This window comes from Hippoglossus hippoglossus, chromosome 12 (genome assembly GCF_009819705.1).
Source record: "Hippoglossus hippoglossus isolate fHipHip1 chromosome 12, fHipHip1.pri, whole genome shotgun sequence".
NCBI classification, from domain to species: domain Eukaryota; kingdom Metazoa; phylum Chordata; class Actinopteri; order Pleuronectiformes; family Pleuronectidae; genus Hippoglossus; species Hippoglossus hippoglossus.
Genome location: NC_047162.1, coordinates 20,335,382 through 20,349,865, shown reverse-complemented (window position 1 = coordinate 20,349,865; position 14,484 = coordinate 20,335,382). Strand labels below are relative to the sequence as shown.

The 14,484-nt window shown below is 47.3% G+C and overlaps 1 protein-coding gene and 1 pseudogene across 1 annotated transcript; both read left to right on the top strand.

Annotated features, from left to right (window-relative positions):
• Positions 1-251: 251 nt before the first annotated feature.
• Positions 252-10,762, top strand: tcf7l1a (transcription factor 7 like 1a). Its single transcript, XM_034601547.1, is given in 15 exon segments — positions 252-748; positions 949-989; positions 992-1,041; positions 1,043-1,136; positions 2,108-2,177; positions 2,536-2,672; positions 5,919-5,996; positions 7,884-8,001; positions 8,092-8,173; positions 8,261-8,317; positions 8,460-8,576; positions 9,028-9,196; positions 9,320-9,427; positions 9,512-9,560; positions 9,891-10,762. Coding segments are annotated over 14 exon segments (1,704 nt in total). The 5' UTR covers positions 252-748; positions 949-968; the 3' UTR covers positions 10,445-10,762.
• Positions 10,763-11,698: 936 nt separating this feature from the next.
• The window catches only part of LOC117771374, a 3,221-nt pseudogene continuing 435 nt past the window's right edge, over positions 11,699-14,484 (top strand).

Sequence of the window (14,484 nt, the reverse complement as noted above, 5' to 3'; positions counted from 1 at the left end):
TCTCCTCCTCTCCTCTCCTCTCCTCCTCCTCCTCCCTCTCTCCTCTCCTCTCCTCTCTCCTCCTCCTCCTCACCCTCTCCTCTCCTCTCCTCTCCTCTCCTCTCCTCCTCTCTCCTCTCCCCCTCTCCCCCTCTCCTCTCCTCCTCTCCTCTCCTCCTCTCTCCTCTCCTCTCCTCCCTCTCCCCCGCTCCTCCTCCTCTCCCCTCCTCCCTCCCTCGGGATCAACCTGTTGTGTCTGCTCTGGGATCAGTTCCCTCCCCGGTCCACTGAGGGCGCTGCTGCCCGCTCACACTGATCCAGGGTCGGTAAAGATCCCCGGTGCTCCCCGCGCTCTGTGCCCGACTCTCCGCTGCTTCCAGTCGGCTCCGCAGGGACCGAGCAGTCGGTGCGTGTTCCCCAGCCGCAGGATTCGAGCCTCCCCGCCCCGCCGCGAGCAGCCGTTCACCGGGGGACCGTTGGGATTATGCCCGTTTCCGACCGGAGGGACGATGTAGGGATTCAGCCGAGAAGCGGCCTCGACTTTTTCCAGCGGAGAAACTGCGGAGAAGAAGGAAACTTTTCCCTCGGAGCCGGAGGACGGAGCTCGGTTTGTGTCCCCGGCCCCGCGGTTATGAGCGGCTCCACCGCCCGGGCTCGACCGTGTGAAGTTTTGAATGATTAAAACGTTTTTCCGGAGGAAACCGCAGAACGAGGAGATATTTCACTCCTCAGGAATTCCGACGCCCAAAGTGAGCGGAGGACGCAGCAGGTAGCTAGCTAGTCGTTTAGCCACTTTCTGTTTTTATTCCATTTCTACCGTAACTCCGTGATACGCACCGATCGGCCCGAGCGGAGCCCCGGGGGACGCGTCTGTCCGAGCCGCCGGCAGCTGGAGGTCTCCGGGCGGGTTCCCGGGGCTTGGTGGTTGTTTCACAAGTGTAAGTTGGCTCTAACAAGTGAACCTGTTAGCCTGCAGCTAACGTCCCGACATGCCGCAGCTAACCGGGGAGACGACCTGGGGGCGAGCGACGAGCTGATCCCGTTTAAAGACGAGGGGAGCAGGAGAGAAGAGGAACGTGTCCTCGGGACGAGACCTGGACGATGTCAAGTCCTCCCTGGTCAACGAGTCCGAGACCAACAGCAGCTCCGACTCCGAGGTGAGCTCCCAGAGTCACTTAGTTCTCCACCAGGACCCAGCAGCTGGGACCCAGCAGCACTCACACCAGCAAAGAGTCAAAACTAGAAGAGACACATTAAAGTCCCTTTGTTTGTTTGGAGCGGTGATTTGAAAACAGGTCACAGGTTCCTCAGGTGAACTCCTCTGGAGCAGGGGCCCCGACACCAGGGGCCCAACACCAGGGGGCCAGACACCAGGGGCCCAACACCAGGGGCCCCGACACCAGAGGCCCCTGCTCCAGGCCCCGACACCAGGGGCCCCGGCACCAGGGCCCGACACCAGGGCCCCGGCACCAGGGGCCCCTGCTCCAGGGCCCCGACACCAGGGCCCCTGAGCTGCAGACCATCTCCTGAGGTTCTCCACAGAGGCTGTATTAGAAAACACAAATGTACAAATGAGTGAAACCTCAGGATACTGAGTGAAACCCAGCAGGAGGTTCTCTGAGGATCCACAGGGAGCTCTGTGGATTCAAGTGGGCGTGTTGATGACTGTTCTAAACACACAGAGCTAAACTGAAACATCTCAGGATGAAAAGTTGGGGCCAGACACGTAGAGGACGAAGATGTCCAGAGAACTTTTGGTGATGAGAGCCGACGTCCCCTCAATGTGCTGTAAACAAAACCATGTGATCGTGAATCAATAGGTTCCATCCTGTCTCTGTCTCCGTCTCTGTCTCTGTCTCCGTCTCTGCTCCACCTTCACCTTCTGTGAACACGTGTGACCAGAGAATCTCTTGCTGGGTTGTTCATGTGTGAAAGAGTCCGGACCCACAGGATGAGAACAGCTCTGGGGCCGAACCAGGCGATTCAGTCAACAGGCAGCCAGTGAAGGATGTTCTGCTCTGTTTATACCTCCATCTTGTTGTGGTTAGTCAGACAACGGACGCTTGTTTGTGTGTTTTCTCCTCACGACGTGTGTGTGTGTGTGTGTGTGTGTGTGGTGTGTTTACAGGCAGACAGACGGCCCCAGCTTCGCCATGATCTGGAGAACAGGCTGAGACATAATCAGCTGTTTGAAGATGGTAAACACTCTTATTATGAAGATTAATTTGTCCTCATCATGTCTGTCTCCTCTTCCCTTAAAGCCTTGTTCATGTCTTCCTGTCATGTACGTGTTCAGTGTCACTTCAGCTGCTTTCAGACACGACTCCACTCCGTGAAAATATGTGTTTGTTCTGAAATAATATTTTTTAAAACAATATCCGTCAGACCCGTAAATGCGTCATCGTTAACACAAGTTACAGTTTGTGTTTGTCCAGACAAAAAAAAACTAAAAGCAGCGTTTACAAAAGTCTGCGCCTGGAAGACTCTTAGTGTGGACGACAGGTTTCGTTGTGTGTCCTGTTGCGGTGACTCTCACGGTCTTTGTCGTCGTTTCAGCGCTGAGGAGGCAGCAGGACGGAGGTCTCTTCCAGCCCTCGCCGTATGTTGGATATCCCTTCTTCATGATCCCAGACCTTGGGAACCTCTGCAGTCCCTACCTCGCCAACGCAGGCCTCCCGACAAGCGCCCGGACGGTAAGACGCTTAAACGTCCACACGAGCGACACGGGGACAGCGATGATAGTGATGCAACTACGTGTGTACCTCGATGCTTCATGTGGATGAGAATAAACCTGTTGAGGAGGAAAACTGAAAGTTTCGCTGCAGCCCTGAAAGCTGGCGTTTGTCTGTTTGACGTCACTCAGATTAATCCGTCCTCAGGCGTGACTGAGGACAACAGGCTCCAACCGCTTCACATTGTGAACATGTTGTTCAGATTGAGACCTGGATACCTCTGACTCACCATTGTCTTGAACAGTGTCTTTTGTGCATTGGCATTTGATTTGTGTGTGTGTGTTGTTATGATAAGGTGGCTGCTGATGGTGCAGGGTTAGACAGGCCTGGACACAGCCTGTCAGGAATGAGCTCTCATCACGGCTGCTGCTGGGCTGCAGATTAGCTGCTGGAGCTGGCGGTTGCACAGCGGGGATCGACAGCGTGTTGCTCAATTTCCCAGACCCTGCAGCTTTATGGAGGCTCAGCTCAGATTATACGGATTTAGGGTGATGGTTTAATACAGTAACACTCATGGCCACTAATCTGAAAGTTGCCTTGTTGGCAGAGGAAGGAGTTTCAGAGTATTTTAAATAAATGTTATTGCAGAGGACACTTGAGGATGTTCTGCTTCTGGCTCGAGGTGGAGCTGAGGTCTCACGAGTCGAGCACTTGATGTTTGTTAAGCTGCTTTCTGACGCTAACCAAAGTTCTGACGTGTTCCTGACGTGTTCCTCACGTGTTCCTGACATGTTCCTCACGTGTTCCTGACATCTTCTGTATGTGAGCTATAAAGCTATAAACACATTGAAGTGTTAATTAACTCTATTGTCGTTCGTTATCTTTCTACTCAGCAGCCTCCAGATTTTCTTTTCCTCCTCTAATTGTTTTGAAAATCTTTCCTCTGCAGACGCACATGTCGGCTAAACACACAGCCAACCCCCCCCAACACACACACACACACACACACACACACACACACACACACACACACACACACACACACACACACACACACACCTGCATTCCTCAGCTTTGTAATACCCCCCCTCCCCCTGTGTTAGCAGGTCATTGTTGTCATTAGCAGCGTCTGAATGGTCCTAATGCATGACTCACCAGGGGGGTCGTTACATCTCGTTATACCTAACACACTGCCTGTGGCTTCTCCACCCACCCACACACACCACACACACACACACACGCACAACCACACACACACACCACACACCAAATCCTGCTCTCCGTCTGCAGCCTCCTCCTTCACAGCAGAGACTGTTTGCTCTCCAGCCTCCTCACTCCTCACTCGTGTGTGTTTATGAGGGAGAGGAGGAGATGAGTGTAAAGTCAAGGTAAACGCTACCTGACACACAGTACAGGCAGTTTACTGTCCTCGTGCACCTGAGGCAGGAAGCAGAGGTATATTCTCTGTCCACACTAAACACACCTAGAAACACGTGGTCATGTGATGTAAACAGGAAGTAGATTGTCTCTGCAGTTGGTTGCTTAGTTACAGAAATCCTCTGAGGAGGAGCAGCGATGGTGAAGAGTCAGATCGTCGACCTGCATATGTGTGATCTGCAAGAGAGTCTCTGACCTCAGGTTGTTGATCATTTAGTGTTTTGATTGCACACACAGAGACACAGACACAGACACAGACACACACACACACACACACACACACACACACACACACAGACACACACAGACAGACACAGAGACACCAGCCTTCATACCTGCTTCACACCTGAGCAGCAGTGAATGGCAGCAAGACGGAGGAGAGATAACTACGCTTTGTTTTCACTTTGTTTAAACAGGTTTTTGTTGGCAAATCTGACTGTGTGTGTGTGTGTGTGTGTTGTGTGTGTGTGTGTGGTGTGTGTGTGTGTGTGTGTGTGTGTGTGTGTGTGTGTGTGTGTGTGTCAGTGCTTGTTTACTTAGAATTGGTCCCTTTCAGCCGACTGGACAATCCCACAATTCCTCTGTTTACTCACATTGTCTCCAAACTCTTAAAATACCCAGGAGGATGACCTGCGTTAAACAACAACACGCACACGCACATGCACACACACACACACAAACCCCAGCTCTTTCTGCAAAGTTGTTTCCACCTCGTTCATATGTTTTTCTGTGAGTCTCTGATATAATGTTAAAAAGGTTTTTAATCTTCTTAGCTCTTCATGATCTTTCTGTGAAACACTCAGATTGTTTCCATTTACTTAGTTTTCACATCTGATGGTTGAAGTTTGTTTTACTCGACAGAACAAACGCTCAATAATAAAATATCTGACCGAACAACCACAACTAGGTTTAACGACACAAAAGAAGAGTCAGTGAAATTATCTCTAATAAATGATGAGGTTGTGTTTTTCACATCTGTTTCTCTGTAGTGGCTTGAATATGAAGAGTGTGTGTGTGGGGTGGGGGGGGGGGTTCATAAACAGCAGGAAGCCTAATAACTTCTCCTTCTAGGCGCACAGTGATTTTATGCTTCCCTCTGTAATAGACTGATTGTGCAGGGGTGTGTGTGTGCATTGATTTTCTTGGTATTTCTAACAGCTGGATCCATTTAGTGCTGTGAGCCAGAGCTTCCTCAGGCCTCTGAATGGGGGGGGCATTGTGGAGTTTCTGTGTTTGTATTCCTGGGGAACGTGTGTGTGTGTGTGTGTGTGTGGCACTCCACTTGTGGGGGAGGTTTGGTGCGTGCACGTCTGAAGCAGAGGAGAACGAGCTGCAGAACAACTTGAATTCTAAACGATGGCCGCCTGGTTCCTTGTTGTTCAGACTGTGTCAGTACCAACACGCCTGCACGTCACATGACCACTCACGTTACCAAAAAGAACCAATCAGGAAGAGAAGCATTACAAGTGCGGCCAAATGATCTTGCTCGCCCCCTGGTGTCTGGCTGCAGTATAGGTCATAATCCCTCCTCCATGCGTGTTTGCGTGTTGTTTCTGCAGAAAGAATGTAAACATGTGGCAGATGAACTCAGTTATCTCACCTGGTGTCGGAGGCACGTTGCCCGACAGGAAACAACATCCTGCACACAAACGTTTCCTGGTCGTCGGTCGGTTTGTCGCTGACACGGCTGGAAAAATAATTTACTATTTAATATTTTTATCTTTTATTTAACTTGAAGTGAAACTATCCCTGTGTTTCAGATCAAACATCATTATAACTGTGATTAGTGTGTAGTAGTTCGACCTGTTGACCTTCCTCCTCTCTCCACAGTACCTGCCATTTCAGTGGCCTCTGCTGGACGTCCCCGGAAGAGCAACCATCAGAGACTCTGCAACTCCTACACAACTGGTAAGAACTGGTTACACACACACACACACACACACTCACACTCGAGCTGCAAACTGAAAATCAATGTAATGAATAAATCCTGGTTCTGCTCCTTCGTCACGGTGAAGAAGTGAAGAAGTCTCTGCACCACATGTTTCACCACAGTGTCGCCTCAGAGAAGAGACTGTGACACAAGCTTTTATTGTTCGTGTTTAAAATCCTGAAAATCACAATCGTGGAGCGTGGAGTGTTTTCTGTTGTTCACACACTGAAGAATCTGCAGCTTGTTTGTCTCAAACTGACCCCGGTCAGGGCAGCATGACTGGGGTCAGGGATTCTAACAGGCGGCACGTTTATTTGAACAAGAAGCTCATAATAAAATAAGGTGGTTGAGTTGTATTTTGGCCTCGTTCTAATCTCGGGGGGGTTTTCACTTTCGTTATCCTCTGCTTCAGTGACTCATTCGATTCAACTCTAACATCACAGTCACATGCCGTAAACACAACAGGACGACAGCTCAAACACCCGCTGGGCTGTTTTTATTACTATTCTTCACGGAAACTTCCGAAGTCCCAGGAACTTTTTCTGGAAACTTGCCTGTGATGAGTCTTGACTTTTACGGTTATAGGGTCACGCACGACAAGGAGCTCGGTCAAAGATTCAACCTCATGTTGGCTTCAGGAAATATAGGAAAGAAATCCTGGGTATGTTGAACTCACTTCGTAGTTCAGACCCCAGGTGTGTGTGTGTGGGGGGGGGGTTGTGTGTGTGTGTGTGTGTGTGTGTGTGTGTGTGTGTGTGTGTGTGTGTGTGTGTGTGTGTGTGTGTGTGTGTGTGTGTGTGTGTGTGTGTAACCTCTTGTTTCTAGTTTACATGACACCAAGACATCGGGTCATAAAACCAAGTGTAACCTGGTGACTCTCTGGTCTGTGCTCTTGGTGGAAACCTGTGTGGGCTGTGCCAGCTCCAGTTCCTTCCAGTCTCCGTGTTCGGATACAGATAATTAGCAGCCGTTGTTTAACTTAGTAGAAAAAATACCAGTGTTCTGAGAGATAAACGCCTGAAATGAAGAAATGAACAGAACTGAATGTTATCAGCGACGTTACGACTTCCCATCAAACAGCTTCCTGGAATATTTTAACTTCCTTAAAAAAAGCAGTCAATCATCATGAGCAGTCACTCTGCTATACGTTGGTGTAAATGAAGAAAACCTGAATGAACCTGACTTTGTTTCCTGAATTTACAATAATTGATGAAAGAAATGAATCATATTTTAGGACGTTTCTGGAAAAAGAAGCAACTTCAACGATGTGTTGCATCTTTAGACCTGCAGACCTGAAGTCTGAATAGTCTGATTATTGTTAATCACAAGTCAGAGTTAAAAAACACATTTATTATAACCAGAGGATTCACATCCTAACACCTGCAGAATAAAACACAGCAACAGGTCGACTTATGGAAACTTAATAAAAGTTAAAATCAAAAACTAAACTATATATATATATATATATATATATATAAGAGTTTGTGTTACTGTCCCTCTCACATTCGCTTGTTGCTCTATTTTCACCAAGTACATGTGTTTTCATTAGTTCTCATTCGGCTCCTGTCCGTCTGTCTCATTATGATGATCTGTTCAAAAAGGTCCTGAAAAGTGCAACCTTTCTAAATAGTTGTTGTACTTTTGGTTCCTTTGTTTGTTTTAACTGACTAAGTGAAAAATGTTGTTCTCTTGTTCGTCTCTCGGTGAAACAGTCGACACGACGGAAACTGGTCACAGACAACTTCATGATGTATTTGAGAAACACGTTTGAACAAGAGGGTGAATTCTGACACCTGGTGGACAGAGGACAGTGCTGCAGTCTTAGTAATCACCACCTCTGTGTGTGTCTGTGTGTGTCTCTCCAGTCTAACAGTGTACCTGTAGTGCAGCACCCCCACATGACCCACCTCCACCCGCTGCTGTCCTACAGTCCAGAGGCCTTCTCCCCTCAGAGGGCCTCACCCGGCTTCTCTCCTGACGCAGGTGAGTGTCACACTTCATGCCTGCACACACATGTTTGTGTTAATGCAACAACAATAGACGCAGTGTGACTCGTCTGTGTGTAAATCTCAGGTGTGTCGAGGTCGCCTCACTCTGCCTGTTACCCTGTCTCTCCTGGAGCCATGACTCCGATCCCTCATCTGTTTGATTGGCTGTAAGTAAAACGCACACACGCACACACACACACACACGCACATGCACACAGTCTGTAAACCTGCTCTGTGTGTTGTTGTGTGTTCAGGCAGCGACAGCCCATGTATCCCATCGGAGGAGGCTTCACACCTGCTGCTCTGTCCAGGTAAGTGTTTGTTTTTGCACCTTGGCTTTAATATGTTTAATATCTCTACTAACTCAATGGACTGATACGTTTCTTCATTGTGAAACAAGTCAAACTCTCTGGATGGGCTGTATTCAATGAGACGTGTGTGTTTTGTTGACAGCCTGGTGTCGAGTGGTTTCTCTCCACGCTTGGTGGCGAACCCCCAGTCGTCCATCCCCCACCCTGCCATCGTCCCCACGGGGGCGGAGCAGGAGCCTGGATGCAGCAGCCAGCCCAGGTAACATGTCCTCCATGTTGTTCTGTTAAATGTTCAATCTACAGATGGAAGATTCAAGGAAAACAAACCTGTCACTGTAAAATCTCCCACTAATGTTATGGAGAAGGTAAAAAATAAAGGTCCAATACACCCTCAGACTGTGTGAACCTTCTAAAGTATCTGTACATGGTTCTCCACTTCCTAATGTAGAACGTTCCCAGTGACAATAAAACTTCTTAAAGTCTATAAAACACTGAACTACTCGTAGAACTCAATGTCATCTAGAGTTTTCACTACAAGCTCCTAAATGATCTGTAGAACCTCCTCAAGAAACCAACACGTTCTCATGAGCACTAGATCTTTTACTCTTCAGAGATCATGTCACAGGCGTAGAACCTCATGAAGGAGGCTCCCACCTTCTTCACAGTCTGCACACGAGGAGTCTCTGACGCTCTAGTTTTCTGTGTTCCAGCAGAAAGTCGATGCCTGAAGCTCAACAGGAGAAAGAAGACGAGAAGAAGCCTCACATCAAAAAACCACTGAACGCCTTCATGCTGTACATGAGGGAGGAGAGACCCAAGGTGGTCGCTCAGTGCAACGTGAAGGAGAGCGCCACCATCAACCAGATACTGGGACAGCGGGTCAGTGCCCAACGCACCGTTTGACTGTGTTCAGGAAGTCTGTTAATGTGTGTGTGCTGACGTGTGTATTTGATGTGACAGTGTGTGTGTGTGTGCTGACGTGTTGTCGTCTTCTGTCCACAGTGGCACTCGCTGTCGAAAGAGGAGCAGAGTAAATTTTATGAACTGGCTCGTCAAGAGCGCCTCCTCCACTCGAAGCTGTACCCCGGCTGGTCGGCCAGAGACAACTACGTGAGTGACGAGCCGACCGACCACTGTCCCTGTCCTCATCAGCTGATCCCAGGTGTAACGTTCAGTGTGTGTGTTTGTGTTCAGGGTAAAAAGAAGAAGAGGAAGAGGACGAAGAGCGAGACGCAGTTTGAAGGTAAGAAGAGAATCCCCTCCGAGTCCGACAAGCTGCTGCTGCTTCTTCACAGGAGAAACACAAACTACACACAAGTTCCTGAAACAGCTCGGCTGGTGTCAGACCCCTAGTGGCGGAAAGTTGCGTAATATGTGTTGAATTCAAATCTTCCAAAGTAAAAGTCCGGTTCTTCTTCCTCTGATAGTAATGAACAAAAATCCCCCCCAGAAAAAAGTATTCGATGTTCTTCACCAGTTTTTTCTCCGTGTGTGATTTGAGGATTATTGATTTTGTCTCGTGTGCGTCGCTGGTGAAAAATGACCTGACGACACGTCTGTGATTGTTTCTCAGCTCCTGCAGCAGACGGCGATTTCTCTCCTCAGCTGAAGAGACCTCGCGAGGAGACGCCCCACGCCCCCCCACAGACTGCGCACACACACACCCGCCCTCACACCATCTCACACCTGACGCACACACACCTCTCCCAGGCCAGCCCCGCCTCCTCGCTGGACTCCCCGGCAACACCCACCACGGCGCTGGCCTCGCCCGCCGCTCCCGCCCCGACGCACACCGAGCACGCGCACTCCTCCTACAGCGGACACATGTCGCCCTACGCGGAGCAGCTGCAGCCGCTGTCCCTCACCACCAAGCCCCACAGGTCCTCCCTTCCTCTGAGCCGCAACGCTGTCACTTCTGGACCCTCCACGCCGTCCTCCACCGCCTCCGACACCCCCACCCCCTCACCCCTCATGGCTGCTTCCAGGAGTTCACCCCTTCCTCCCCCCCTGCACCCGCAGCCTTTCCTCGTCCCGCCTCCTACCTCCGCTCACCAATCAGCAGCGAGCGCTCCCGGTGCCTTAACTCAGTCGCAGCCGTTCTCGCTCAGAAGAACCAATCAGCTGTGAGGAGCTGCCTTCACTGTGTGACGCGTACAAGTGATCTGTTCGTCTTCGGTTTTTTAAAACTTTTTTATAGATGTATCACATTTTATATTGTAAAGGACAAACAATTGGTCAATATTTGACTCTAACTTCATCAAACTGTATTTTTTAGAATCTCACTTTTTCTAAAGACTTTTTACGGACGTTAAGCTTGTTGTTAAACGAGGTGTGGTCACGAGGGTCTAACTGTTTAAAAACCTTTTTCACTTGGTAGTTGTGAGTGTTGCTTAACTTTCTGGTTCCTCCTCTGTGTTAATAAATATTCACTGAGTTCTGACACGTCGTCTGTTTGCTGCTGGGAGTTTTATTTATTGAGACGCAGACATGATGAACTTTGAACTTTGTTTCATTATTAGAAATAGAGAAGAACAGAAAGAGAAACCGACAGAGAAACTGACAGTGGTGAACATGTTCACACAATCATACATGTGTATATAATAACATGTGATCTAGTTACATAGTTCAGAGGTAAGAGGTGGATGTTGTTCCTGTGTTGGACATTTAAATAGATGGTTTAGATTTAACACTTTACATTTATGGACATACTGAACAGAAACACTGCTCTGATGCTTATAAATGATTTGATCTATTAAAATATTAAATTTAAAAAATAACCTTGATGATAATAATAATCTGTGAGGAAACTTGTGGCCAAATATCACAGTGGGTTTAATCAACAAGTTATTAAACAAAGCAAAATTAAATAAAACAATGAATAGATGGAAATGAATCAAACTTTAAAGAATTCAGACTAAAGAACCTCGTCAGCTCCTGGAAGAACAGATGGAATATTTAAAGATCTTTGACAGATACAAGTGTAAAGTTTTCTGTGGTTTTCTCAGCGTCTCAGTCGATAAACATTTTTACACATGAATGAATGAATCTGCATGAAAGCAGCTCAGAGAATTTGTGAGGATTTAATTTAAAGTAATTCGAGATTTGACGAGTTTTGAAATGTGCTCATGACTGGAACCAGTTTTAACTGTTGGTGGACGACCGTTGACTCATGTGAAAAGCAAACACCTGAGAAACACCCGAGGGGCGAAGTGTTCCCGGAATGAAGCAAGAATCCAAAGTTACATAACTGAGTCTTCAGTCAGCTGCTGATCCTGCAGCAGCAGTACGAACAGGAAGCTCCATATATGTCTCAAAGGTGAGGCTGGAGGCGTGGCCTCACCTGTAGAACTGACTGGACGCCGACTCAGAAGCTTCATCTTCATCAGAGCAGACAGAGGAAGAGGAGGATGCTGCAGTGGAGACGACAGATGGACCAGGACGGGCAGTGTAACCGGGCGCTGGTCGTGTCTGTGGCACAGTTTGACTCCGGGGTGAAGCTGGGGAGGAGACCCGGGGCCCAGAAGGACGCCAGGAAGCTGCACAGGACCCTCAGCAAACTGGGCTTCAAGGTGGAGCTCCACACTGACCTGAGTGGGGAGGAAATCTACCAGCTCTTCCTCACAGGTAGCGCACACACACACACACACACACACACACACACACACACACACTTAAAGCTTCTAACTCTAAGTTCAGCTTTAGGAAAGATGTTGTTTCTTAAATGTTGATGCAGAAGATCCTGATCTTTATTTTTCTATATGCAAAGTTTCTTTTATCAACAAACAGAAATTGTCTTTCCTAGATTTTCACTTTTATATCTTGGAACTTTTATAACTTGGAATCTTTATTTAAATCACTCAATCTAATTAGACAACTAAATAAATATCTAATATAAATCTAATAAAGAACTCCTCCCTGAAACTGTAGATGAATTATCTCTTCTGATACTTACTGTATATCCACCTGCTTTTATTCTATTTCTATTTATGTTTTTTTCTCTATGTACAATTTCACACTTTAAGTGAGCTGTCAACGTTATCTTACAATAAATACATACATAAATAATTATGTATGCTATATATTTGGTTGTATTCTTATTTAAGTTATCATTAATACAGTTTATGGTAAAAATGTATAATAATAAACCTCTGATATATTTCTTGTCATAAAGGTTTGATTACTTCTCAGGAAACATGTTTTACTAATATCAGTGTTGGCATCGGCCTTAAAAATCTGTCAGGCTCTTAAAAAATAAATATAGTATGTGCAGAGGACATTTGAATGAAAAGTCAGATCTAGAAGATGTACTGATTAAAATACAATCATGTGTTTTAGTAAATGTTCTTGAAAGAGGAATCATCTCTGGAATAACCTCAGGTTTTATTGTAGACGTTGTATAAGAACTCATGACATAATCAGGTAAAGTGCAGCGTTCACATTATTACATAACAACTTATAGGAGTACATTCGTGATAAAAACAGATTCTCAGACCTGTTGAGTTTTATTTAAGACATATTTTATCACCCGAGTTCTCCAGAGGAACCTCCGAACCTCCGGGTTCCTCTGGAGAAGCAGAAGCTCGTAAAGATCCAGACAATCCTCTGCAGAACAAACACACGTGAGTAAAGGTCCGTGTCTATAGGACGTCTCCACCCACTCACACCTGATGTTATGTAATCACCTCAGACAGAATTCTCACAGACGCCAGCTTCAGTTTTACAGCCTGATGCACATGTGATGAGTGGTCACATGACGCAGGCTCCTGACATGTGAACATCAGCTGAGTGAATTCAAACATCACCTGTTCACTGCCTCAGCTCCCTGGAGGAGTTTAACTCAGAGGATGTTGCTCCTTGTTAAGATCTATGAGACAAACTGTGATTAGTGAATATGAGACTATACAATATATAATAACATAATATGATAATAACACATGCATAGGACAAGCAGTGGATGGGGCCCCTCTCAGCTCGGGGCCCCATCCACTGCTTGTCCTCCTCGTCTCTCTGCATCACCTCAATGTATCAGAGACAGAGGAAATGATGATTGACTCAGAACATGAAGCTGGTGTCACACACGGAGAAGACGTCCAGACTGTGGATCAATATCTTGCTGCAGTTTTTGACTAAAGTTAGATTTGAACTCTGAGTCTAACGCGAACAAACAGAGAATTTGAGCAGATTTGAAGTAACTTTTATTGTTCATTTACCGAAGGTCTTCTACCTTTTATCTGTTGGCTCAGTGGATTCTTCATTAAAGACCAGAACAGCCTGTTTGTCAAGGTCTGTTCTGAGATCACAGAGCAACAGACTCCCTCTGACAGAATCAGGTGAAGATGATCTCATCACGCTGATATCTTCGTTACCATGAACCTCAGAGAACTGACTGATAATCCTTCTGCTGTCAGGCTGATGAACTCACACAGCATTTTAAATAACATCTTTTATAAACGTGCTTTTTCCATGATGTGTTGTTGTCTGTGCTGCAGAGAGCAGGCGTCCCGTGAAGGACTGCTTCTTGGCCGTTCTGTCGTCTCACGGTGACGAGGGCTGCGTGTTCGGAGCTGACGGCGAGCGCGTGCGACTGTCTCGTATCTTCTCGTGTTTCAACAACGAGCACATGGAGAAAAAGGCCAAAGTGTTTCTCGTCCAGGTGAAGACTCACTGATGATTACAAGATCCACACATTTCTTTGGACATGAAGGTGTTTGTGTCTCATGAGGACTCTTGTGTCTCTGCAGGCCTGTCGGGGACACGACCTGGACGATGGCGTGGAGGTGGACTCAGGGGATGATGTCACAGACTTGTCACAGGATCTGTGGGTTCCTGTAGACACAGCAGTGATGTACGCCACAGCACCAGGTGAGCGTCGATGAAGAACCCGTCATCGAGCAGGAAGCTCAGGATTCCTCACAACGTTAGAGCGTCCTCCTTGATCCAAATCAGTCGAGTTCCTCCAATGAAGCGTCTCCGGAGCTCCGAGGAGACGTGCACACTGCACATCACTGTTGCTATGGTTACGCTGGCCGGGCTTTTCCAGCCTCTCAATCAGAGACTTGTGTAAACTGCTCTCGTTTTAGTTTGAAAACACAGTTTTAGAGCTGAGGTTTGAGACCGATCTTTTCAAAATAAAACGTAGTCGTATGGAGGCAGCCTGACTCGTCAAT